This window comes from Staurois parvus, unplaced genomic scaffold (genome assembly GCF_062004578.1).
Source record: "Staurois parvus isolate SC_StPar_1 unplaced genomic scaffold, SC_StPar_1.0 ptg000601l, whole genome shotgun sequence".
Classification (NCBI taxonomy): Eukaryota; Metazoa; Chordata; class Amphibia; order Anura; family Ranidae; genus Staurois; species Staurois parvus.
The window spans coordinates 1,433,311-1,454,299 of record NW_028318397.1 but is presented as its reverse complement, the minus strand read 5'-3'; the positions used below and the strand labels follow the sequence as shown (position 1 = coordinate 1,454,299).

At 40.6% G+C, this 20,989-nt stretch overlaps 1 protein-coding gene across 2 annotated transcripts in view; it reads right to left on the bottom strand.

Annotated features, from left to right (window-relative positions):
• The window catches only part of SLC40A1 (solute carrier family 40 member 1), a 99,412-nt gene that overhangs the window by 6,744 nt on the left and 71,679 nt on the right, over positions 1-20,989 (bottom strand). Inside the window, exon 8 of one of the 2 annotated variants that reach the window (XM_089692702.1) lies at positions 18,894-19,305. The exons of the other annotated variant lie outside the window; for it this stretch is intronic. Coding sequence (XP_089548828.1) covers positions 19,298-19,305 — 8 coding nt within the window. The 3' untranslated portion in view covers positions 18,894-19,297. Of the gene's footprint in view, positions 1-18,893; positions 19,306-20,989 lie in introns of those variants that run through there. 2 annotated transcript variants of the gene reach the window in all.

Sequence of the window (20,989 nt, the reverse complement as noted above, 5' to 3'; positions counted from 1 at the left end):
GGGATTTTCTTTTTATCTCCCTTTCAACGATAATGCTAAACAGGACAAGTAGACAGGGTGAAACTCCCTAATGAGGGTACAGACCAGCAGTAAAAACAGCTCTTCTAATACCTCTCTACACTATAAAAAACTAAAAAAAAAGAAAGTTTCCCTTTAGTTATACTTTAGGTAAATCCAAAATGTCAAATATTGAATGAAGATACAAAACTCATATATATATATATATATATATATATATATATCCTTCTTCCACCAATAAAAATAGACAAAAAAAGACAACATTGTATTTTTTATTGGTGGAAGAAGGGTATTTGTATATGTGTATGTGATTTTTGATACTATTTTCATTCAATATTTATAAAGATAAACATTTATAAAGATATTTTCTATTTACTTACCGTATTTTTCGCCGTATAAGACGCACCTGACCATAAGACGCACCTATGTTTTAGAGGCAGAAAACAGGAAAAGAAAATTCTGAACTAATGGACTGCAGACACAGTACAGGAGATGACCAGAGACTGCGGACACCGTACAGGGGATGATCAGAGACTGCGGACAGCACAGGGATGACCAGAGACTGCGGACAGCACAGGGATGACCAGGGATTGCGGACAGCACAGGGATGACCAGAGACTGCGGACAGCACAGGGATGACCAGAGACTGCGGACAGCACAGGGATGACCAGAGACTGCGGACAGTACAGATGACTGCTGACCTTTGGGGAGGTGGGGAGCGGGTACCTGAATTTAACAGGTACCTGCTCTTACTTCCGCAGAGTTGTTCTTTGATCTTACCTGTTCCTCGATCCAGCCGCACGCTGTCTTCCCGGCTTCTGTAATGGCGCTCGGCATGACAGCCGGGTGCCCATGAGCGAGAAGCACTTGCGCTTTGTGATTGGTCCAGCGGCTTCTGGGATCTGTCATGTGTCCTTACCATTCACAAAAAGCACCGCTTCTTGCGCATGCGCACTTGGGACCTGGCTGTCACGCACACTACAGAAGCCGGGAAGACAGCGCGCCGCTGGATAGAGGAACAGGTAAGGTCCCGCTGCAGAGCTGAGCGGCCGGCCCGGTATTCTGACACGGCCGCGGTGGAAATACCGGACCGGCCGCTCCATATTCGCCTTATAAGACGCACTGACATTTCCCCCCCAGTTTTGGGGAAGAAAAAGTGCGTCTTATACGGCGAAAAATACTGTAATTTAAGCTTCCCTTTCCCTTTTGTATTAATACATCTGCTACAGGGACCACAGTGACTCAGTAAATTGGCACATTTCTACGGTTTAAACCATTTTACCTCTTTATTAGCAATAAAAACTGACATTTTACCTCTTTATTAGCAATAAAAACTGACAGGGGTTCTAATTCTTCTCCACTGTATCCATCTCACTGGATATCGCATGAGATAAAATACTGCATGGTTTCATGAGATAAATATCGCACGTTTCAGAAAAGTACCACATACGATATTTAAGAAGCGTTTTTTTAGTGAAAGCCCAAAAGATTTTTGAAAAGCACTGAGTGGTATTTTACTGCATTTCCTAAAGTGGTAGATACCACTTTGTGAATGGAGTGAACAGTTTATTTATATAAATGGTCTACTACCCATATGATTATGAGCTCAAGCACACAGGACGTTTATTTAACTCTCCTAGAAGCCAACAGAGTTTTTTCTTAAAAAAATGCCTGACGCTTGTAAAAGTGTCTAAAGCTTTTAGGAGCTTTAAGGAGTTTTTACAGGCGTCAAGCTCTTGGGTGTTAATCAATTTAATTGGCCAGAATATATAATTTATTCTGGCCATTGAAATGAATTAATGCTCAAGCGCTAAATGCGCCTAGTGTTTAGGTACGTTTAGGCACGTTCAACAGCTTTTAGTAGCATCAAGCATTTTTTTCTGCCCAAACTCTGCTGCTCCTAGACGCACTGGCAGTGTTTTTTTTTTCTGCCTCTAAAAGACCTTCCACTAAAAGCTTCTAAAAGTGTATGTGTGCTTAAACATCACCTGACGCCGCTAAAAGTGGCTGCAAAAACACCCTTTCTGCATGAGGCCTAAAAGTTCTTTATCTAAAAAAACAACAGTATATAAATAAATATATACAGTCATGTCCAAAAATATTGGGACATCGACACAATTCTAAAATTTTTTGCTCTATACACCACCACAATGGATTTGAAATGAAATGAACAAGATGTGCTTTAACTGCAGACTGTCAGCTTTAATTTGAGGGTATTTACATCCAAATCAGGTGAACGGTGTAGGAATTACAACAGTTTGCATATGTGCCTCCCACTTGTTAAGGGACCAAAAGTAATGGGACAGAATAATAATCATAAATCAAACTTTCACTTTTTAATACTTGGTTGCAAATCCTTTGCAGTCAATTACAGCCTGAAGTCTGGAACGCATAGACATCACCAGATGCTGGGTTTCATCCCTGGTGATGCTCTGCCAGGCCTCTACTGCAACTGTCTTCAGTTCCTGCTTGCTCTTGGGGCATTTTCCCTTCAGTTTTGTCTTCAGCAAGTGAAATGCATGCTCAATCGGATTCAGGTCAGGTGATTGACTTGGCCATTGCATAACATTCCACTTCTTTCCCTTAAAAAACTCTTTGGTTGCTTTTGCAGTATGCTTTGGGTCATTGTCCATCTGCACTGTGAAGCGGCGTCCAATGAGTTCTGAAGCATTTGGCTGAATATGAGCAAATAATATTGCCCGAAACACTTCAGAATTCATCCTGCTGCTTTTGTCAGCAGTCACATCATCAATAAATACAAGAGAACCAGTTCCATTGGCAGCCATACATGCCCACGCCATGACACTACCACCACCATGCTTCACTGATGAGGTGGTATGCTTAGGATCATGAGCAGTTCCTTTCCTTCTCCATATTCTTCTCTTCCCATCACTCTGGTACAAGTTGATCTTGGTCTCATCTGTCCATAGGATGTTGTTCCAGAACTGTGAAGGATTTTTTAGATGTCGTTTGGCAAACTCTAATCTGGCCTTCCTGTTTTTAAGGCTCACCAATGGTTTACATCTTGTGGTAAACCCTCTGTATTCACTCTGGTGAAGTCTTCTCTTGATTGTTGACTTTGACACACATACACCTACCTCCTGGAGAGTGTTCTTGATCTGGCCAACTGTTGTGAAGGGTGTTTTCTTCACCAGGGAAAGAATTCTTCGGTCATCCACCACAGTTGTTTTCCGTGGTCTTCAGGGTCTTTTGGTGTTGCTGAGCTCACCGATGCGTTCCTTCTTTTTAAGAATGTTCCAAACAGTTGTTTTGGCCACGCCTATGTTTTTTCTATCTCTGATGGGTTTGTTTTGTTTTTTCAGCCTAATGATGGCTTGCTTCACTGATAGTGACAGCTCTTTGGATCTCATCTTGAGAGTTGACAGCAACAGATTCCAAATGCAAATAGCACACTTGAAATGAACTCTGGACCTTTTATCTGCTCATTGTAATTGGGATAATGAGGGAATAACACACACCTGGCCATGGAACAGCTGAGAAGCCAATTGTCCCATTACTTTTGGTCCCTTAACAAGTGGGAGGCACATATGCAAACTGTTGTAATTCCTACACTGTTCACCTGATTTGGATGTAAATACCCTCAAATTAAAGCTGACAGTCTGCAGTTAAAGCACATCTTGTTCGTTTCATTTAAAATCCATTGTGGTGGTGTATAGAGCCAAAAATGTTAGAATTGTGTTGATGTCCCAATATTTATGGACCTGACTGTATATAAAAATATACAGTAGCATTACTCAAAGGTATTATCACACCATTAACAAGGTTAAATACTACAATTACCAATTTACATATTAAGCATAAAAATGACATCTCAAATCCAATTATCCAGGACTACAGCTGTCCACACAAGGAATTAAATTCGATCGATGTATGGGCAGGCTGGTTGTTCAGAAGTCAGATCTAGCAATTGATTTCTGTAAAACCAGCCTGTCTTTTCCCAATCAATCAGTGTTCTTGGCTATAACCAGCAACATTGATAAGTGCAGGGGCGGACTGACAACTCATGGGGCCCCCGGGCAATAGGGGATCATGGGGCCCCTGTGTCCTTGCCCAAACTCAAAAAAGCCTATGAAAAAGGTACCAGGGGCATCTCAAGGGGCTCCCTACTAACCCGGGCCCTTGGGCAGTGCCTGAGTTTCCAAATGGTCAGTCTGCCCCTGGATCAGTGTGTTCTGATGGTGGGGAGCCTTCCAGCCATCAGAATACACTGATCAATGTTGCTGGCTATAGTCCCCCATCCACACACTCAATGGAATCGGGTCATTTGTTTTTCAACCCACTGGTTGAACTAAAAAATTATTAATGCATGGCTAGATTAAAGGAAAGCTCCTTTTAGTCAGAAGGTATTCGGTATGGCCTCATTTGACATGTTTTGCATATTGCTTTATCAGGAATAGGGTGCTTAAAATGTAAATGATAACAGTAAAGATACACTTTTTCAAACTTGCCTCTCTTCAACAATCATGTCATATGTTGTCAACAGCCTGGTGGAACAAACAGCCACGAATTACAGAACAATAACTTTAACTGCAGACCCCCTCCCCCATCACTCTAGGAAACACCCTATAAGACCCCAACACTCTAGGACCATAAATCTAAAAATTAGGTAAAAGGAGGGGGAGAAAATGGAGTTATGATGACCGGTGCCATTTTTACCTGGCCATGGAGGCTGATGTCAGCCTGTCCCTGAACAGTGGGAATTCTAATGTATTGCAGCCTGTGTCTTTGTGAGGTAACTTACCTACCATATATTATATGGGGGGGGGGTTAGGGGTTCCATTTAACATACTTGGTTTGTTTTATTTTCATTTATTGTACTATTTTTGTAGACATGGATATCATCTTGTGTGGTGGGGATATGAGAATGAATTCCCCTTTCTTCTCCTTTTTGGGAATGTGAATGTACCATATCACCCACTTTGAGGTAGGTTTTATTTAACTGTATTTGTATATCATATTGAATTGTAAGGAATTTATCTAATTTTTGGTTTTATGTTGTTTTGTTTATAGATTATTCTTCTATGTGGCAAATATAGCATGCCTTTCTCGTCTACTCTGTCGGGGTTCCAACAGTGTTATAAGTTTCCTATTTACCCTCTACTGGTATATGGAGTCCTAAAACTTTTGATCACAGTTATTGTTTTGTAACTTGTGGCTGTTTGTTCCTCCACGCCCTTGCCTCACATAGGCAAATATGTGTCAGGTGTTGTCAAGTGTGAATAAGTGTATACTAACTGTTATGATTTACACTTTCAGCACCCTATTCCTGATGAAGCACTATGTGAAACATGCCAAAGGAGGCCATACCAAATACCTTCTAATTAATAGGAGCTAGTCCTGGATAATCAGACTTGAGATGTCATTTGTATGCAAATTGGTAATTAGAGTATCTGGCATTGTTAAGGGTGTGATAATAGCTTTTGACTGATGATATCATCATTGTCTTTTAGATTAAAAACAACATTTAATCATATGGGTATTTGACAATTTATATTAATACAAAAACCTTTTTTTAACATATTCTGTTGTGTGCTTTGTTAAGAGGCTATGCCTAAAAAAGTCCTGCAATATATTTTGCTTCATTTGACATATCTGTATGATTGTTTTTCATGTATGTACTAATTTACACATTCAGTATTCTACTCCTAATGAAGCAATACGCAAAACATGTCAAATGAGGCCATACCAAATACCTTTTGACTAATAGGAGCTTTCCATTAGTCCCGGATAATTAGACTTGAGATGTCATTTGTATAATTATTATGCAAATTAGTATTTGGATATAAGGGTGTAACTATAGTTCTTTAATGATGCTATATATGGTTGCTTTTTTAAATAAGAATCTTTGAATCGTATGGACATTAAAGGTAATAAATGGGTAAAGGCTGTGTCCAATGGGGACTTAGAAATCACATTTTTCCCACACTTCCTTGTGAGAATTCTAAAGGCAATGTAAAGGAAAACTTGCAGAACAGCTCCATTGGAATGTCAAATATCTTATAAGATTACTCGAGTAAATAAAAGATTTTGGATAACCAAATTCAGAAATCGATATTGATATATGCTGCCCTAAGTACTTGAAGTTGAAAAACAACAAGTAAAGCCACAGGAATACACTGAAGAATATAATAGAACGTTTTTCAAGTAAAAATAAAAATTTGCTGTATTTATACTGCGCAAGGATACACATATTCTGTTAATGATGTTTCCTCTCTTTCTACCCTTCTTCACAAAAAAGCATGAATCCAAGAGTACAGAATGCACGGGTATAGGCAAATATAAAGGTGGTGGGTATAGAGCACATAATACACACGCTAAAAAAAAATCTAATTTACAGAAATAATAACTTTTTTTGTACTCTAAGGGTGACAGCAGTGTTAATTTGGCACATTCACAGTCCACTACTGGGTAAATGTTTGTATCTATACATGAGACAAATGCACAGATTAGTGTTTCCGGTTCGACAATTTCACAATCACCTGTATCTAATTTAGAAGGTTCCAATCCCAGTTTAGTCACAACATCAACTCTTTCCCACTCATATGTGCAACAAAATAAGGTGAGGAGTTCACAACATGAAAATATTTCTGAATTTGGTGCAATCCCAAAGACATCTACATTTACAACCCCTGTGGGGTTATCCCCAATAAATGAGCCAAAAAGAACAGGCAGTCTAAATCAAGGTGAGCTTCAGATTTTTCATATATCGATTTATAATTTAACAAAGGATGAAATTAGGCTTGAGCTACTGCCCTTCTCAGAACCTCAAACAGTCTGTGGCTATCAAGAATATTTATTCATTTGTGAGTAAGATCGTGTTATGAGTGCTTTATGATACAGTTCAGTTTTGGGCACCAATTCACAAAAATAACATTGGGGAACTGGAGAAGGTACAGAGAAAGGCAACCAAACTGATACGAGGCATGGAGGAGCTCAGCTATGAGGAAAGATTAGAGGAACTGAATTTATTTTCTCTTGAAATGAGGAGATTAAGGGGGGATATGATCAACATGTATAAATACGTCAGTGGTTCATATAGTGAACTCGGTGTAGAGCTATTCACCCTTAGGGGACAAAGGGGCACGCTTTATGTCTGGATGAAAAGAAATTTAATCTCCAAACACAGAAAGGTTTCTTCACAGTGAGAGCTGTGAAAATGTGGAATAGACTCCCTCAAGAATTGGTTCTGGACAGCTCAGTGGATCGCCTGGATTCTTTCTTAGATACACATAATATAATTGGATACTAACATTTATAGGTAAAGTTGATCCAGGGAATATCCTATTGCTGCTCGGGGGATCAGGAAGGAATTTTTTTCCCTGCAGGAGAAAATTGGATCATGCTTTGCTGGGTTTTTTTTTTGTGGGTATAGGATTATAATTTTTTTTTTTTTTTTTTAATGGTTGGACTGGATGGACTTTTGTCTTTTTTCAGCCAGACTAACTATGTAACTATGATATAGAGCACATATCTACTCTACATGAAGTATTTGAGAATCTGAGAGTAGTACATCAGTATGCTCTAAACAATTTGAGAAATAACAGTCAGAAAATAATAGGGGCATCAGATAAAGGAGGTAATGTGGCGGTGATGGACCACCAGAAATACTGCAAGATGGGACATAGGATTTAATCTAACTGGGAATGGTATGCACCTGTTGATGCTTCGTTGGTGATGCAATTTCAATAGATATTTCAGAGTATAAGGAGAGCCTGTAATCAGAGCATCATTAACAAAGATACATTCAAGTTTATAAACGTGATGCACCCTCACACACCCACATTTTATGCATTGCCAAAAAACTTCTTAGAAACTCTGGGACATCCAAACGTCTGTGGTATTGAAAGTGTAGTAGAAAGTACGAATAAACTATTGGACAATTACCTCTGCCTGCATGTTTTGGCCCTCCCCTTCTACATACAGGATACTCATGACATGTTAAGAGCAATAGATGGTATTCATATACCGCATGAATTATGGCTTGTGACAGTAGACATCGGGGCCCTTTATAGTTCAATACCGCATGATAAGGGTGTTGCTGTAGTTTCCTGAGTGAAAGGGACAGCTGTGTTCCCCAGTGAGAGGGGCAGCTCACTTAGAACTTCCAAGACATATTCTCACAATTCTCTCATTCTCATATGTGAGACATATTTTCACCAGCAATGTTTTTGGAAACTCCCACTTCCTCCAGGTGCAGGGGCGGAGGGATAGGGAGCTGTTCTCAGGAGATCCATCTTCATCAATGTACATATGCCAAATACTCATGTGGAACAGGTACATTGAAGACATTTTATTTGGATTGAAATTGGAATGACTTATGATCTACATTGAGCAGAATCCATGTACCCTTAAATTCACTATGAAATGCAAAGAATGTCAAAGAGGTGACATAGTTACATCTATTCCACATGTTCACAGCTTTTACTGTGAAGATGCCATTCCGTATTTGGAGGTTAAATCTCTTTTCCTCTAGATGTAAAGAATGCCCCCTTGTCCTCTGTGATGACCTTAAAGTGAATAACGCTACACCGAGTTCACTATATGGGCCACTTATGTATTTATACATGTTGATCATATCCCCCCTTAATCTCCTCTTCTTAAGAGAGAATAAATTCAGTTCCTCTAATCTTTTCTCATAGCTGAGCTCCTCCATGACTCTTTGTCAGTTTGGTTGCTCTTCTATGCTATTTCTCCAGTTCCCTGATATCCTGTTTGTGAATTGGTGCCCAAATCTGAACTACATTTTCCAGATGAGGTCTTACTAATGATTTGTACAAGGGTAAAATGAAATCTCTCTCTCTGCAGTCCATAACTTTTAATACAAGAGAGGATTTTGCTCATTTTGGAAACTGCAGCTTGGCATTGCATGCCATTATTAAGCTTATGATCTACCAGAACACCCAGATCCTTCTCCACCATTTATTTCCCCAGTTATACTCCCCCTAGTATGTATGATGCATGTACAGTATCTCCCAGAAAAGAGTCCACCCCTCACATTTTTGTAAATATTTTATTCTATCTTTTCATGTGACAACACTAAAGAAATGACACTTTGCTACAATGTAAAGTAGTGAGTGTACAGCTTGTATAACAGTGTACATTTTCTGTCCCCTCATAATAACACAACACAAGGTCATTAATGTCTAAACCGCTGGCAACAAAAGTGAGTACAGCCCTAAGTGAAAATGTCTAAATTGGGCCCAAAGTGTCAATATTTTATGTGGCCACCATTATTTTCCAGCACTGCCTTAACCCCCTTGGGCATGCAGTACACCAGAGCTTCACAGGTTGCCACTGGAGTCCTCTTCCATGACAACATCACGGAGCTGGTGGATGTTAGAGACCTTGCACTCCTCCACCTTCCGTTTGAGGATGCCCCACAGATGCTCAATAGGGTTTAGGTCTGGAGACATGCTTGGCCAGTCCATCACCTTTACCCTCAGCTTTTTTAGGAAGGCAGTGGTCGTCTTGGAGGTGTGTTTGGGGTCATTATCATGTTGGAATACTGCCCTGCGGCCTAGTCTCCGAAGGGAGGGGATCATGCTCTGCTTCAGTATGTTACAGTACATGTTGGCATTCATGGTTCCCTCAATGAACTGTAGCTCCCCAGTGCTGGCAGCACTCATGCAGCCCCAGACCATGACACTCTCACCAACATGCTTGACTGTAGGCAAGACGCACTTGTCTTTGTACTCCTCACCTGGTTGCCACCACACACGCTTGACACCATCTAAACCAAATAAGTTTATCTTGGTATCATCAGACCACAGGACATGGTTCCAGTAATCCATGTCCTTAGTCTGCTTGTCTCCAGCAAACTGCAGGCTTTCTTGTGCATTATCTTTAGAAGAGGCTTCCTTCTAGGAAGACAGCCATGCAGACCAATTTGATGCAGTGTGCGGTGTATGGTCTGAGCACTGACAGGCTGACCTCTTCAAACTCTGCAGCAATGCTGGCAGCACTCACACATCTATTTCCCAAAGACAACCTCTGGATATGATGCTGAGCATGTACACTCAACTTCTTTGGTCGACCATGGCGAGGCCTGTTCTGAGTGGAACCTGTCCTGTCAAACCGCAGTATGGTCTTGGCCACTGTGTTGCAGCTCAGTTTCAGGGTCTTGGCAATCTTCTTATAGCCTAGGCCAGGGGTGGGCAAACTTTTTGACTTGAGGGCCGCAATGGGTTCATATATTGGACCCGGGGGCCGGACCAAGAGTAGATGAATGATGTGTATGTGTCATCCATAGTAAGTATAGTAATATTCCCCCATAGTAATTAATCCCCCATATAGTAATTCATCCCCCATATAGTAATTCATCCCCCATAGTAATTCATCCCCCATAGTAATTCATCCCCCATATAGTAATTCATCCCCCCTATAGTAATTCATTCCCCATATTGTGTCAATTCACTTACCTTTGCTCCGCGCGTTTCTCTCGCCGTGTTCCCGCGCCGTTCCGGTCTTCAGGGCGGACTGTGAGAGGAGAGGAGTTCGTCACGCTGCCCCGCCTACATCCTGACAGCCAATGTTTGCCACGCTCCGCGGGCTGGATTAAAAGGTCCTCCGGGCCGTATACGGCCCGCGGGCCGTAGTTTGCCCATTGCTGGCCTAGGCCATCTTCATGTAGAGCAACCATTCTTTTTTTTAGAGAGTTCTTTGCCATGAGGTGCCATGTTGAATTTCCAGTGACCATTATGAGGAGTGAAAGCGATAACACCAAATTTAACACACCTGCTCCCCATTCACACCTGAGATCTTGTAACACTAATGATCAAAGGAATAGAATTGTCTCCTGCGCCACTATGTATAATGGTACTATTCGGCAGCCAGCACTGACGATGTCACAATCACAACACCAACATTAAACAAGAGAAATATTAGAAAAATAGTGCAGCGCTCAGACCGGGGTAAAATATACTATATCAGATGACATATATATAATAATTGAAAGTGACTCACACAGCCGTATCTCATATATGAATAATTGGGCTAATAATGACATATTCACAAGTAACTAAATCATGCACTTAAGTGACTATATGCATAATGCAGTAATATAGTGTCCATGTGCATAAAATTCCATGCAGGTGAAAGCTGTAAGTGCCAATCCTCAAATAGGTGAAGTGCCCCCTCACCTTCCTGCCCAGGCCCCTAGGGACCAATGAGCTTTTAGATATATGGTAGGTCTTGGATAGATCCTTCAGATGATGGATCCCTCGAGAGGTAATGGTGGGACTCTCCTCCTCTAATCTCCTATACCCGAGCGTTGGTGGTATCGAAGGTGCCCTTCCCACAGGGTCATCAATAAGGAGAGAGAACTTATATAGTGTAAAACCGCTTTATTAAGAAAGTGATAAATCACAGAAAAACTACTCACACTTTTCACATGTAAAAACGAGCCTTCACACCACTCAAAGGGTGTACTGTATTCAGGGACTGGGAGCACCAAGATGGCGCCCGCGCCGGATATGACGTCAGAACGTTCGTGTAAGCTCCTCCCACTGGCGTATCTACGCGTTACGTCACTTCAATCACGTGACTTCATCAGGATATCAGGATATCCTGATGAAGTCACGTGATTGAAGTGACGTAACGCGTAGATACGCCAGTGGGAGGAGCTTACACGAACGTTCTGACGTCATATCCGGCGCGGGCGCCATCTTGGTGCTCCCAGTCCCTGAATACAGTACACCCTTTGAGTGGTGTGAAGGCTCGTTTTTACATGTGAAAAGTGTGAGTAGTTTTTCTGTGATTTATCACTTTCTTAATAAAGCGGTTTTACACTATATAAGTTCTCTCTCCTTATTGATGACCCTGTGGGAAGGGCACCTTCGATACCACCAACGCTCGGGTATAGGAGATTAGAGGAGGAGAGTCCCACCATTACCTCTCGAGGGATCCATCATCTGAAGGATCTATCCAAGACCTACCATATATCTAAAAGCTCATTGGTCCCTAGGGGCCTGGGCAGGAAGGTGAGGGGGCACTTCACCTATTTGAGGATTGGCACTTACAGCTTTCACCTGCATGGAATTTTATGCACATGGACACTATATTACTGCATTATGCATATAGTCACTTAAGTGCATGATTTAGTTACTTGTGAATATGTCATTATTAGCCCAATTATTCATATATGAGATACGGCTGTGTGAGTCACTTTCAATTATTATATATATGTCATCTGATATAGTATATTTTACCCCGGTCTGAGCGCTGCACTATTTTTCTAATATTTCTCTTGTAACACTAATGAGTCACATGACACCAGGGAGGGAAAATGGCTAATTGGGTCCAATTTGGACATTTCACTTAGGGGTGTACTCACTTTTGTTGCCAGTGGTTTAGACATTAATGGCTGTGTTGAGTTATTTTGAAGGAACAGCAAATTTACACTGTTATACAAGCTGTACACTCACTACTTTACATTGTAGCAAAGTGTCATTTCTTCAGTGTTGTCACATGAAAAGAAATAATATATTTACAAAAATGTGAGGGGTGTACTCACTTCTGGGAGATAATGTATATTCTTAGCTTTCAAGTGCATAACTTTACATCTATGAACATTAAACCTCATTTGCCACACAGTTGTCCAGTTAAATAAGTTCATCCTTGGGAACATGTTACATCAGTTTTTAAGGGTGGAACATGTAACATGTTCCCAGTGCTGCAGCCGCTGCCTGATCCCCCAGCCCCGTGACAGAAGTACGGGGAGAAATTTCCTGTACAAGCTGTCACCTTTTAAAAACAGCATGGCCATGCAGGGCTCCTCCAACATGGTCATGTCATTTACTCACAGTGTTCTGTGAATGAGTGAACTACAAGTCCCAACAGCCTTAGCGACTGTCGGCTTGTAGTTTTCAATGAACTCCACAGTGCCGTGGTAGCTCATTGAATCTTCCTGTCAGTATATCTGCTTGGCCGTACATCCCATACGGGCAAGCAGATATACTGACAGGTCTGCTGGAGACCTGCATTGCACCAATGATCTGCTGATCACTGGTGCAATGCTTTACAGGCTCCTGCAACCAAAAATAATAAGTGCACATTTTTTTACCTGCATTTTTACTCTATCGTCTATATCACCCACTTTAGGGTATGTTTTGTCTATCTCTATTTGTATATCATATTAAATTGTGAGGGATTTATCTAATTTTTGGATTTATGATTTTTGTTTACAGAATATTCTTCTATGTTGCAAGCATACTACATGGCTGCCTCTTTCCTCTCCTCTGCTGGGGGAGTGTTGGGGGTCTCCTATGTATCCCCTATCAGTATATGGAGTCCCAAAACCTTTGGTAAGCAGTTACAGTTATTGGTCTGTAAGTTGTGACTGTTTGTTCTTCCATGCTGCTGCCTCACTTTAGCAATCATCTGTCACATGTTGTCAAGTTTGACTAACTGTATATTTACACTGTTATGATTTACATTTTCAGCACCCTATTCCTGATGAAGCATATGAAACATGTTGAATGACGCCATACCAAATACCTTCTGACTAATAGGAGCTTTCTATTAGTCCTGGATAATCAGACTTTAGATGTCATTTGTCTGATTATTATTTAAATTGGGAAGAATACTCCTTACATTAGTGGTCAGTGAGAAGAATGCTCCTTAGATTGGTGGTCAGTGAGAAGAATGCTCCTTACATTGCTGGTCAGTGGAAAGAATGGCACTTCTATTGGTGGTCAAAAGAAATGTAACAGTTTCCTCCATCCACACAAATGGCATGGATGGACACATCCCCCTACTGTGTTATTTTATTCCGAAAGCCAATAGCTCAGGCTGTCAGAATACTTGAACTGTGCCTGCAGCTGATTTGCTGCAGGAATTGTTTGGCTGCAATTTCCATCCCTGCTCCTTTGACAAAAGACAATGGAGTAATCAACTTTTGACCAGTCAACAGGGCTGGATAGATTTTGGCCGATTCAGTTGAATCAGCTGAATTTCTCGCAATGTATGGCCAGCTTTACTCTTGCTTCTATGTCCCTTTAACTACATAAACTACTTAAATCGTGTTAATTTTAATGTATTAGCAATGTATTAAACTAACAATGAATGTTTAGCAGCAAGTGCATAACCAAATGTAAAAATATCGCCACGCATTGTTCTAGAATATCTCTTCCCCACTTTAAACTTTGTCCTTTTTTGGCTCAATTTACTGATTGCTGATTTCAGCAAAACTGTGCATGCAAAGCTGTTGCTCTCAGTGCCTTCCTAAAGGGCCCATTACACTTTTTTTTCACTTTGTACTTTGTTCCCCTGGTAATTTTTTTAAATTCATAAATGATTGTTACTTTATCCCCATTTCAATACCATAAAAACTCTTCTGCATTAAAAAAATGTATACACGTTACTGTTTGTGGATTTCTCATAGTTATAAAGCTGGCCACAGACATTAGGTCTAAGCACAGTGCGACTGATAATATTTCTACCCAAGTTATGTGTACATAAACATACAAGCTCTCACCATTTAAAGTGGTATTAAAGTTACTTTGTATATTTTTACCTACAGGAAAGCTTATAATAAAGGGAATTTAAAATGATACAACATGGGGGCATGTGCTGGTATTGCAGCGATGTAGTGCACGTGCTTTTTATTTTGTATATTTATCTGACATACACTTTAAAGCCCCATTCCAGACATGAAAATATTACCAATAGCTCTGCACTGTACATGAAATCACTTAGGGTCTGCCTACAACTCAGAGCGACAAAGAGAAGAGGTATGCTCATGCTTATACATTAACAGTATAACACTGCATTGTTCAAACTTATTTACTGTGCTAGCAAGTGCTGACAGCAGCAGCATTTTGGATGTCTTTCTTGGTATATCCCTAATTTCAATTTTGGCGCACATTGAGAACTACAGACAATACAAAAAGATCCCTAAATGCTGAAAGGGGAATAAAGGGGAATAAACAAATAATGTCCTTACTCTGCAGACAGGACTAGAGTAGAGGTAAGAATCCTAAAATGTATGTCTGTTTTTCTTTAGTCAGCAAAGCTGCAAACATAACGTTGATGCTGGGGACATAACTTTCTTGTGATTGACAGCTATCTTATTAGAAAGCAATCTGTGACATTAGTGCTGTATTCTGGTTGTTACTTTTTTAAAATTTTATTCTATTTTGAGTTCTGTTGATCTGTGTGACAGTTTGTCTTTATGTTATTTTGTACTTGAGGAAAAAAAAATCTTTAAATAAAATCTGATTAAAATTGAAAAACCCACATCACTGATTGTGATGTGGGTTTTTCTTGAAAAAAGAGCATTCTGGGAAACAGGAAATGTTCAGGTATGCCAACTTATCACTTTACCACTTGCCGTCCAGAGTATTTATATATACTCCATGGACAGCAAGTGGTTATACAGGATCATGGCTGTAGCTGTAACCACGATCCTTGTAAACTTTTTATATTGTAAAAACGATCCAAGCAGCTCTACAGCCACCCGATCACTTTTACAGCACTGAGCAGACCTCCCCTCTTCCCGCAGCCCACCTGCCCTTGTTCTGTCTTGGAGGGCAGAGGAGGCATCAAGGGTCCGATAGGTCCCTAATCTCTACAAAAAGAGTACCTGTCACTGTCCAAAGCTGTCACAAGGAGTCTTGTTCGCTCCTTGGGACAGCCATAAAGTTAAATGAAAAAAGTGTGCAGTTTTAAATATAGACATGTTTGATATCTATTTACTCAAAGCAACATTATCCTTTATATCTTGCCAAAAATTGGGTATTGAATTGTGTTTGTGCATACTAAATATTTTTCCTGAAAATTTGCTTTTGATAAATGGGTGAGGGTTCTAAGTAATTTGGATGAAGTCCAGATTGCCATGTCAGTTGCATAAATTCTCCTGGTGACAAGGATGTCCTGTCATGATTTCATGACTTACCCCACCCCTACCCCTGTCATATGGCTGCTGTGACAGTAAAGGATAGGGAGCTGTATACAGCTGATGTTTGGGGATAAAGGTAAATATTTGTATATAAGGGTCTTGTGGAAGGGAAGGAATGTACTGTATACTTAGTTTCAATGGGGTTGGGAAAGACAGATACACACATATATATATATATATACATACACATACAGTGCTCAGCATAAATGAGTACACCCCAACAGATTTGTCAGCAAACCTTTACTTTCCTTTCAGAATCAACATTTTTTTATAGGAAACTGTACTACAAAATGCTCCCACAAACGTGGGCCATTGATTGCAAACAAGATTTGTTCATTTGTACAAAAAAACTATATTTCCTAACAAAGTCATTCAAGACCATGTTTCAAAAATGAATACACCCCAATGAAAGTCTTAGAAGCAAAGCTAAATGTAGACATCAGAAGCCTAATTAACAAGAATTCAACTACAGGTGAGTGTAATTATTTAATAAAACAGGTATCCAGCAGACAGTGGATTATAAAACATGGAACTGCAACCATCTCACAGAGATGTCCAGGCCGTCCACATACGTTAACACCTTAACAGGAGCGTCTTCTGATGAGAAAGGTTGAAGAAAATCGCCATGCAAGTTCACTGCAGTTCGCTAAAGAAGTAGAAAGCCAAACTGGGGTGACTGTTTCCTGTGACACAATACAGCGTACCCTGCAGAGGAATGGCATGCATGAGTGCTATCCACAAAGGAAGCTTCTCCTAAAGCCATGCATAAAAAAGCCCGCCAGTAATATGCCAGGAAAATCTGTACTACTTAAGCGCAATGAAGAACCAACCATATGGATAACCACATTGAGTGCATTCACTGGAGAAAGACCACTGCTGCTGTAAACACCATAACAGATGAATGCAATAGTTCCAGAGAAAAACAGCGCTGTGGGAAATGTTATGATAAAAATACCTCACTAGAAGATGAGTCTTATTAGGATAAGACAAATGGTGGCTAGTGAGAAACAAGCCAGTGGCTTGGTAAGATAACCTGGGCTCGGATGGACGGCTCGTCCACTGATAGAGATGGTCTGATGCTGGGATTCGCCTGTCAGTGCAGGGACCACATGATCACGACGTCCCAGGATGACATCACCGCAGTGTGCGAGAGACAGAGGGGAGGAACCAGTGTAGGACCACAAGCTGAAAGTGAAGGCCGGTAACCAGGAGAACATGTTTCGTGCACATGCGCCTTTTCAAGTCCAGGACTGAGCTAAACAATTGTTCTATAAAAACTCAGTTTTGTCAAAACTTTGGAAATTGTTCTTGTGTTCACTGAGATATTGATTCAAATCTCTCTTTTTAAAAGGGGTGTACTCATTTATGCTGAGTACTGTATATATTCTGTATATATTTATATATACCCTGCAACATTGTTTGGAAGGGCAAAAGATGTGTGACACGCCCTGTTTCAAAACTGCATACTATGTTAGAAACTTTATGTTATCTGCAAATTTATTTCCTGGTGAAATTTTCTGGCATGCTGTATCATATTGGTCTTTGCAATCAAATAAGAAGAAATAAAATGACTGGTCACTTAACTCTTACCTAAAATAGCTGTCGTAAATATCAAGCCATTGACGCTGATTTAAAATATCTGTGCAAAGCGAAGGAAATCCTGAAATAATGACCTATTGTGGGTACTTGACAACTTAGGCTGGGAACCACTGCTTTACAGCATAGAGGGGTTGAATTACTAAAGGCAAACAGACTGTGCACTTTGCAAGTGCAGTTGCTGCAGAGCTTAGTAAATGAGGAGAGCTCTGCTGACTTCTATCATCCAATCCTGTGCAAGCTAAATGCATTTTTTTTTGTTTTCCTTGCATATGATTGGGTATTCTTTGCAAAGTGAAGCTTTACTTTATTTACGAAGCTCTGTAGCATCTGCACTTGCAAAGAGCAGTCTGTTTGCCTTTTGTAAATCAACCCAAGAGGCTAATTGTTCTATGGTTCATGATAAGAATTGGGAAGGCCAATTACATTCCTTGATATAACACATATATTATGCCCACAGTCATTGACAATCTCTGTGTATCATGCCCTCATTCTTTGACTATATCCTGTTGTGTGTCTGCTGTCTCTGATAATGACCATTAACTGAATTTCATGTGCAGCTCTTTGGTGATGTCTGCGGCCACACTTCAGGCTCCCAATATTAGGAAAGATGACAATCACTGCCTTAGAGGCACAAGTGGCTGCTACTGAGCCTCCGTATATTTATTGAAATTAGCATCATTATTCCCAAAAGACACTCATGCAGGTACCTGGAAAAGCTGGCTGGCAATGGCAGAGTGGAAATTTAAAATGCATAGTTTTGTTCCATCTCCCTTCTATTTGGCAACCATTGGGCATCGCTCGATGAATCTGTTGCACCCCAATGAATTGTATTTAGCACGAAGTTTAAAAGAAAAACAATATTAAATTAAATTTAAAGGTGGACTCAAGCTGTTTTTGTGGGGGGCCCTTGCTCTACTGTAGACCCCCAGTCCAAGACTGTAAGGACTCATAAGATAAGGACTCATATCTACACAACAGGAGCCCTGCGCAAAAATAAAAATGCAATTGGCGCAAGAGAATTTGTAGTGGACATAACGTTCACTCAGCAAACCTTAAACAAAATAATCCAGTAAACAGAAATTAAGATATATAATCGTACATGCCAGTAATAAAGGGGCAACAAGTAGATGATGCAACTTTAGTGGTGAGGAAAGGGAAGGGGGGAGGGGAGGGGGGTAGGGAAAGGAGAGGAAAAAAGGCCTTGTGATGCAAACAGTACTGGATTGAGATAGATGGTATATATATGTGTATACATATATATACAACGCTGCAATGTAGACACCGTCGTGAGGCTTGCACTTTCTAGAGTAAACCGGACTCTGTGGTAAATGGAGAAGAAAGAGAAGTGCGCCAGACTAAGTGCAGTATGAATATAAAAGTTTATTGCACACAAGATTATAAAAACTCACAAGACGTGGGTAGATATCAGGCATCAATATATAAGGAGGAGGATGTCATCTGTGCTGCACCTCACAAATGGATGGCTGTAATGTCAAGGTGTTGCGTGGCTGGCGCTCTAGGCGGGTCCCACAGGAGGAAGCGAGGATGGCAGGCGCAGTAACCGGGAGTCGCGACGCAGATAAGAACCGGGATCCAGGGCAGGCACTGCTGATCTCTCACATCAGCGTGGGTACAGTAGCTAGCTTGAGGCACATCCAAGATGGCCACCGGGCAGGAAATGACATCAGAACGTTGCTGGGAATCCTCCAAGGGGGCGGTGACGCGTTTCTAGGCAACCTGCCTTTTCATCAGCCCTGCGCAATCCTACTCTTCTATATATTGTAGGTTCATATTAACAAAATAAAAAAAACAACTTAAAACAGCCCTTGGGGGCTCCATTGTATAAACAGTGATAATATATACCGTCTGTCTATGAATCAGTTGTCTCCAGGTAAGATCTGAGTGCACCCAAATTGTATAGCCAACCAACAGGAAACTAGGATATCTCTGAATTATTACAATCTCGGCTTGCCACCTTGTTTTTTATTTTAACCAGCAGTGCCACCTATCAATCGGTTTTCTTTGACCACATGCTGAACCACGGGCCGTATCACTATGCCAACATTGCTAAGTTTAGAACACAAAAAGAGGAAAAGGAAACAGTCTATCAGTCAGATACTTGAATTTGTATTCTAGCCTGCTTCTTGTTTTTTGAAACTGTGTTCCCACGATTCACAGAATGTTAAATGGATTATACAAATGTAATAGATGTGATAGAACCCAGACTGGGATAAATGACCACAGAAAAATGTAAAAAGTGGAAATCTGGACTTTTATGTATAAGGTTGCTCTGTCTTATTAGGAGAGTTTAAAGTGGAATTAAATCCAAAAGCAAAAATGTAGCACAGTATACTGCAAGTTAGCAATTCTTCGATGTGGTGACTGCATCACTTTTCTTTTTTTTTTTTCATAACACTTTACCGGGGTAGACATCATAGGACGTCCTGTGAGTGAAGTGGTTATAAAGGGATGATGCCTGTACCTGAAGGCATCATCCTAGTATCAAAATTTACAGCCGGTGATTTCCTGTAAAGCAGAAGTGATTAGAGTGGCTGAACAGTCACTCAATCAATTCTGTGGGGGCTAAAGGGGGTCCCCCCTCCCACCACTGCCATCTTTCCCAGGCTCTCCCATCCAATCTGGTATCCCAGGACCATTCCGACCGACAGCATTGGCTGCATTACACAGAGAGAGAGGGACTGATGTTGTTCCTCACTCTTTGTGACCCCAGAAACCGGAAGTGATGAGGATTTCTGTTAGCAGCCAGGTAAGCAGTTGATCAGACTGATCTGTGTCTGATCGGCTGCATTGGAGGCCATAAAGAGGACCTTTCACAGCCCATGCTATCACAAGGGATGTTGTTCATCCCTTGTGATAGCAATAAAGTTGATGAAAAAGGAAAGAGAGTAAAAAAAATGTTAAATAAAATAAATAATAATGATAAAAAAAAGTTTAAAGCGCCGCCCGTGCTCACATGCGAGCGCTTATGTAAGTCCCACATGCATATGTAAACTGTAATTGCACCAAACGTGAGGTATCATCGCAAACATCAGAGCGAGAGCAATCATTTTAGCTCCAGACCTCCTGTGTACTTAGACCTGGAAACTGGTAACCTGGTAAAACTGCTGCGCAAAACAATGTGACATTAAAAATGGAAATACCCACCATTTAATTATCTTGGGCCTCTGCAAAACAATATAATGTTTGGGGTTCTAGGTAATTTTCAAACAATAAACATAGATTTGTATATATACATATATATATATATATATATATATATATATATATATGCGCGAGAAGTGTCAGAATTGGCTCAGTGTTGAAATGGGTAAAGTGTTACTAAACCCACAATAGTAAAATCAGTCTGTATCTGCAGTAAAGCATGCTTGTTATACTCACTGTGGAACCTAAGGGGTTAATCCTCTGCATTGTGATTCTGTCTTCTCTGCCCCTCCT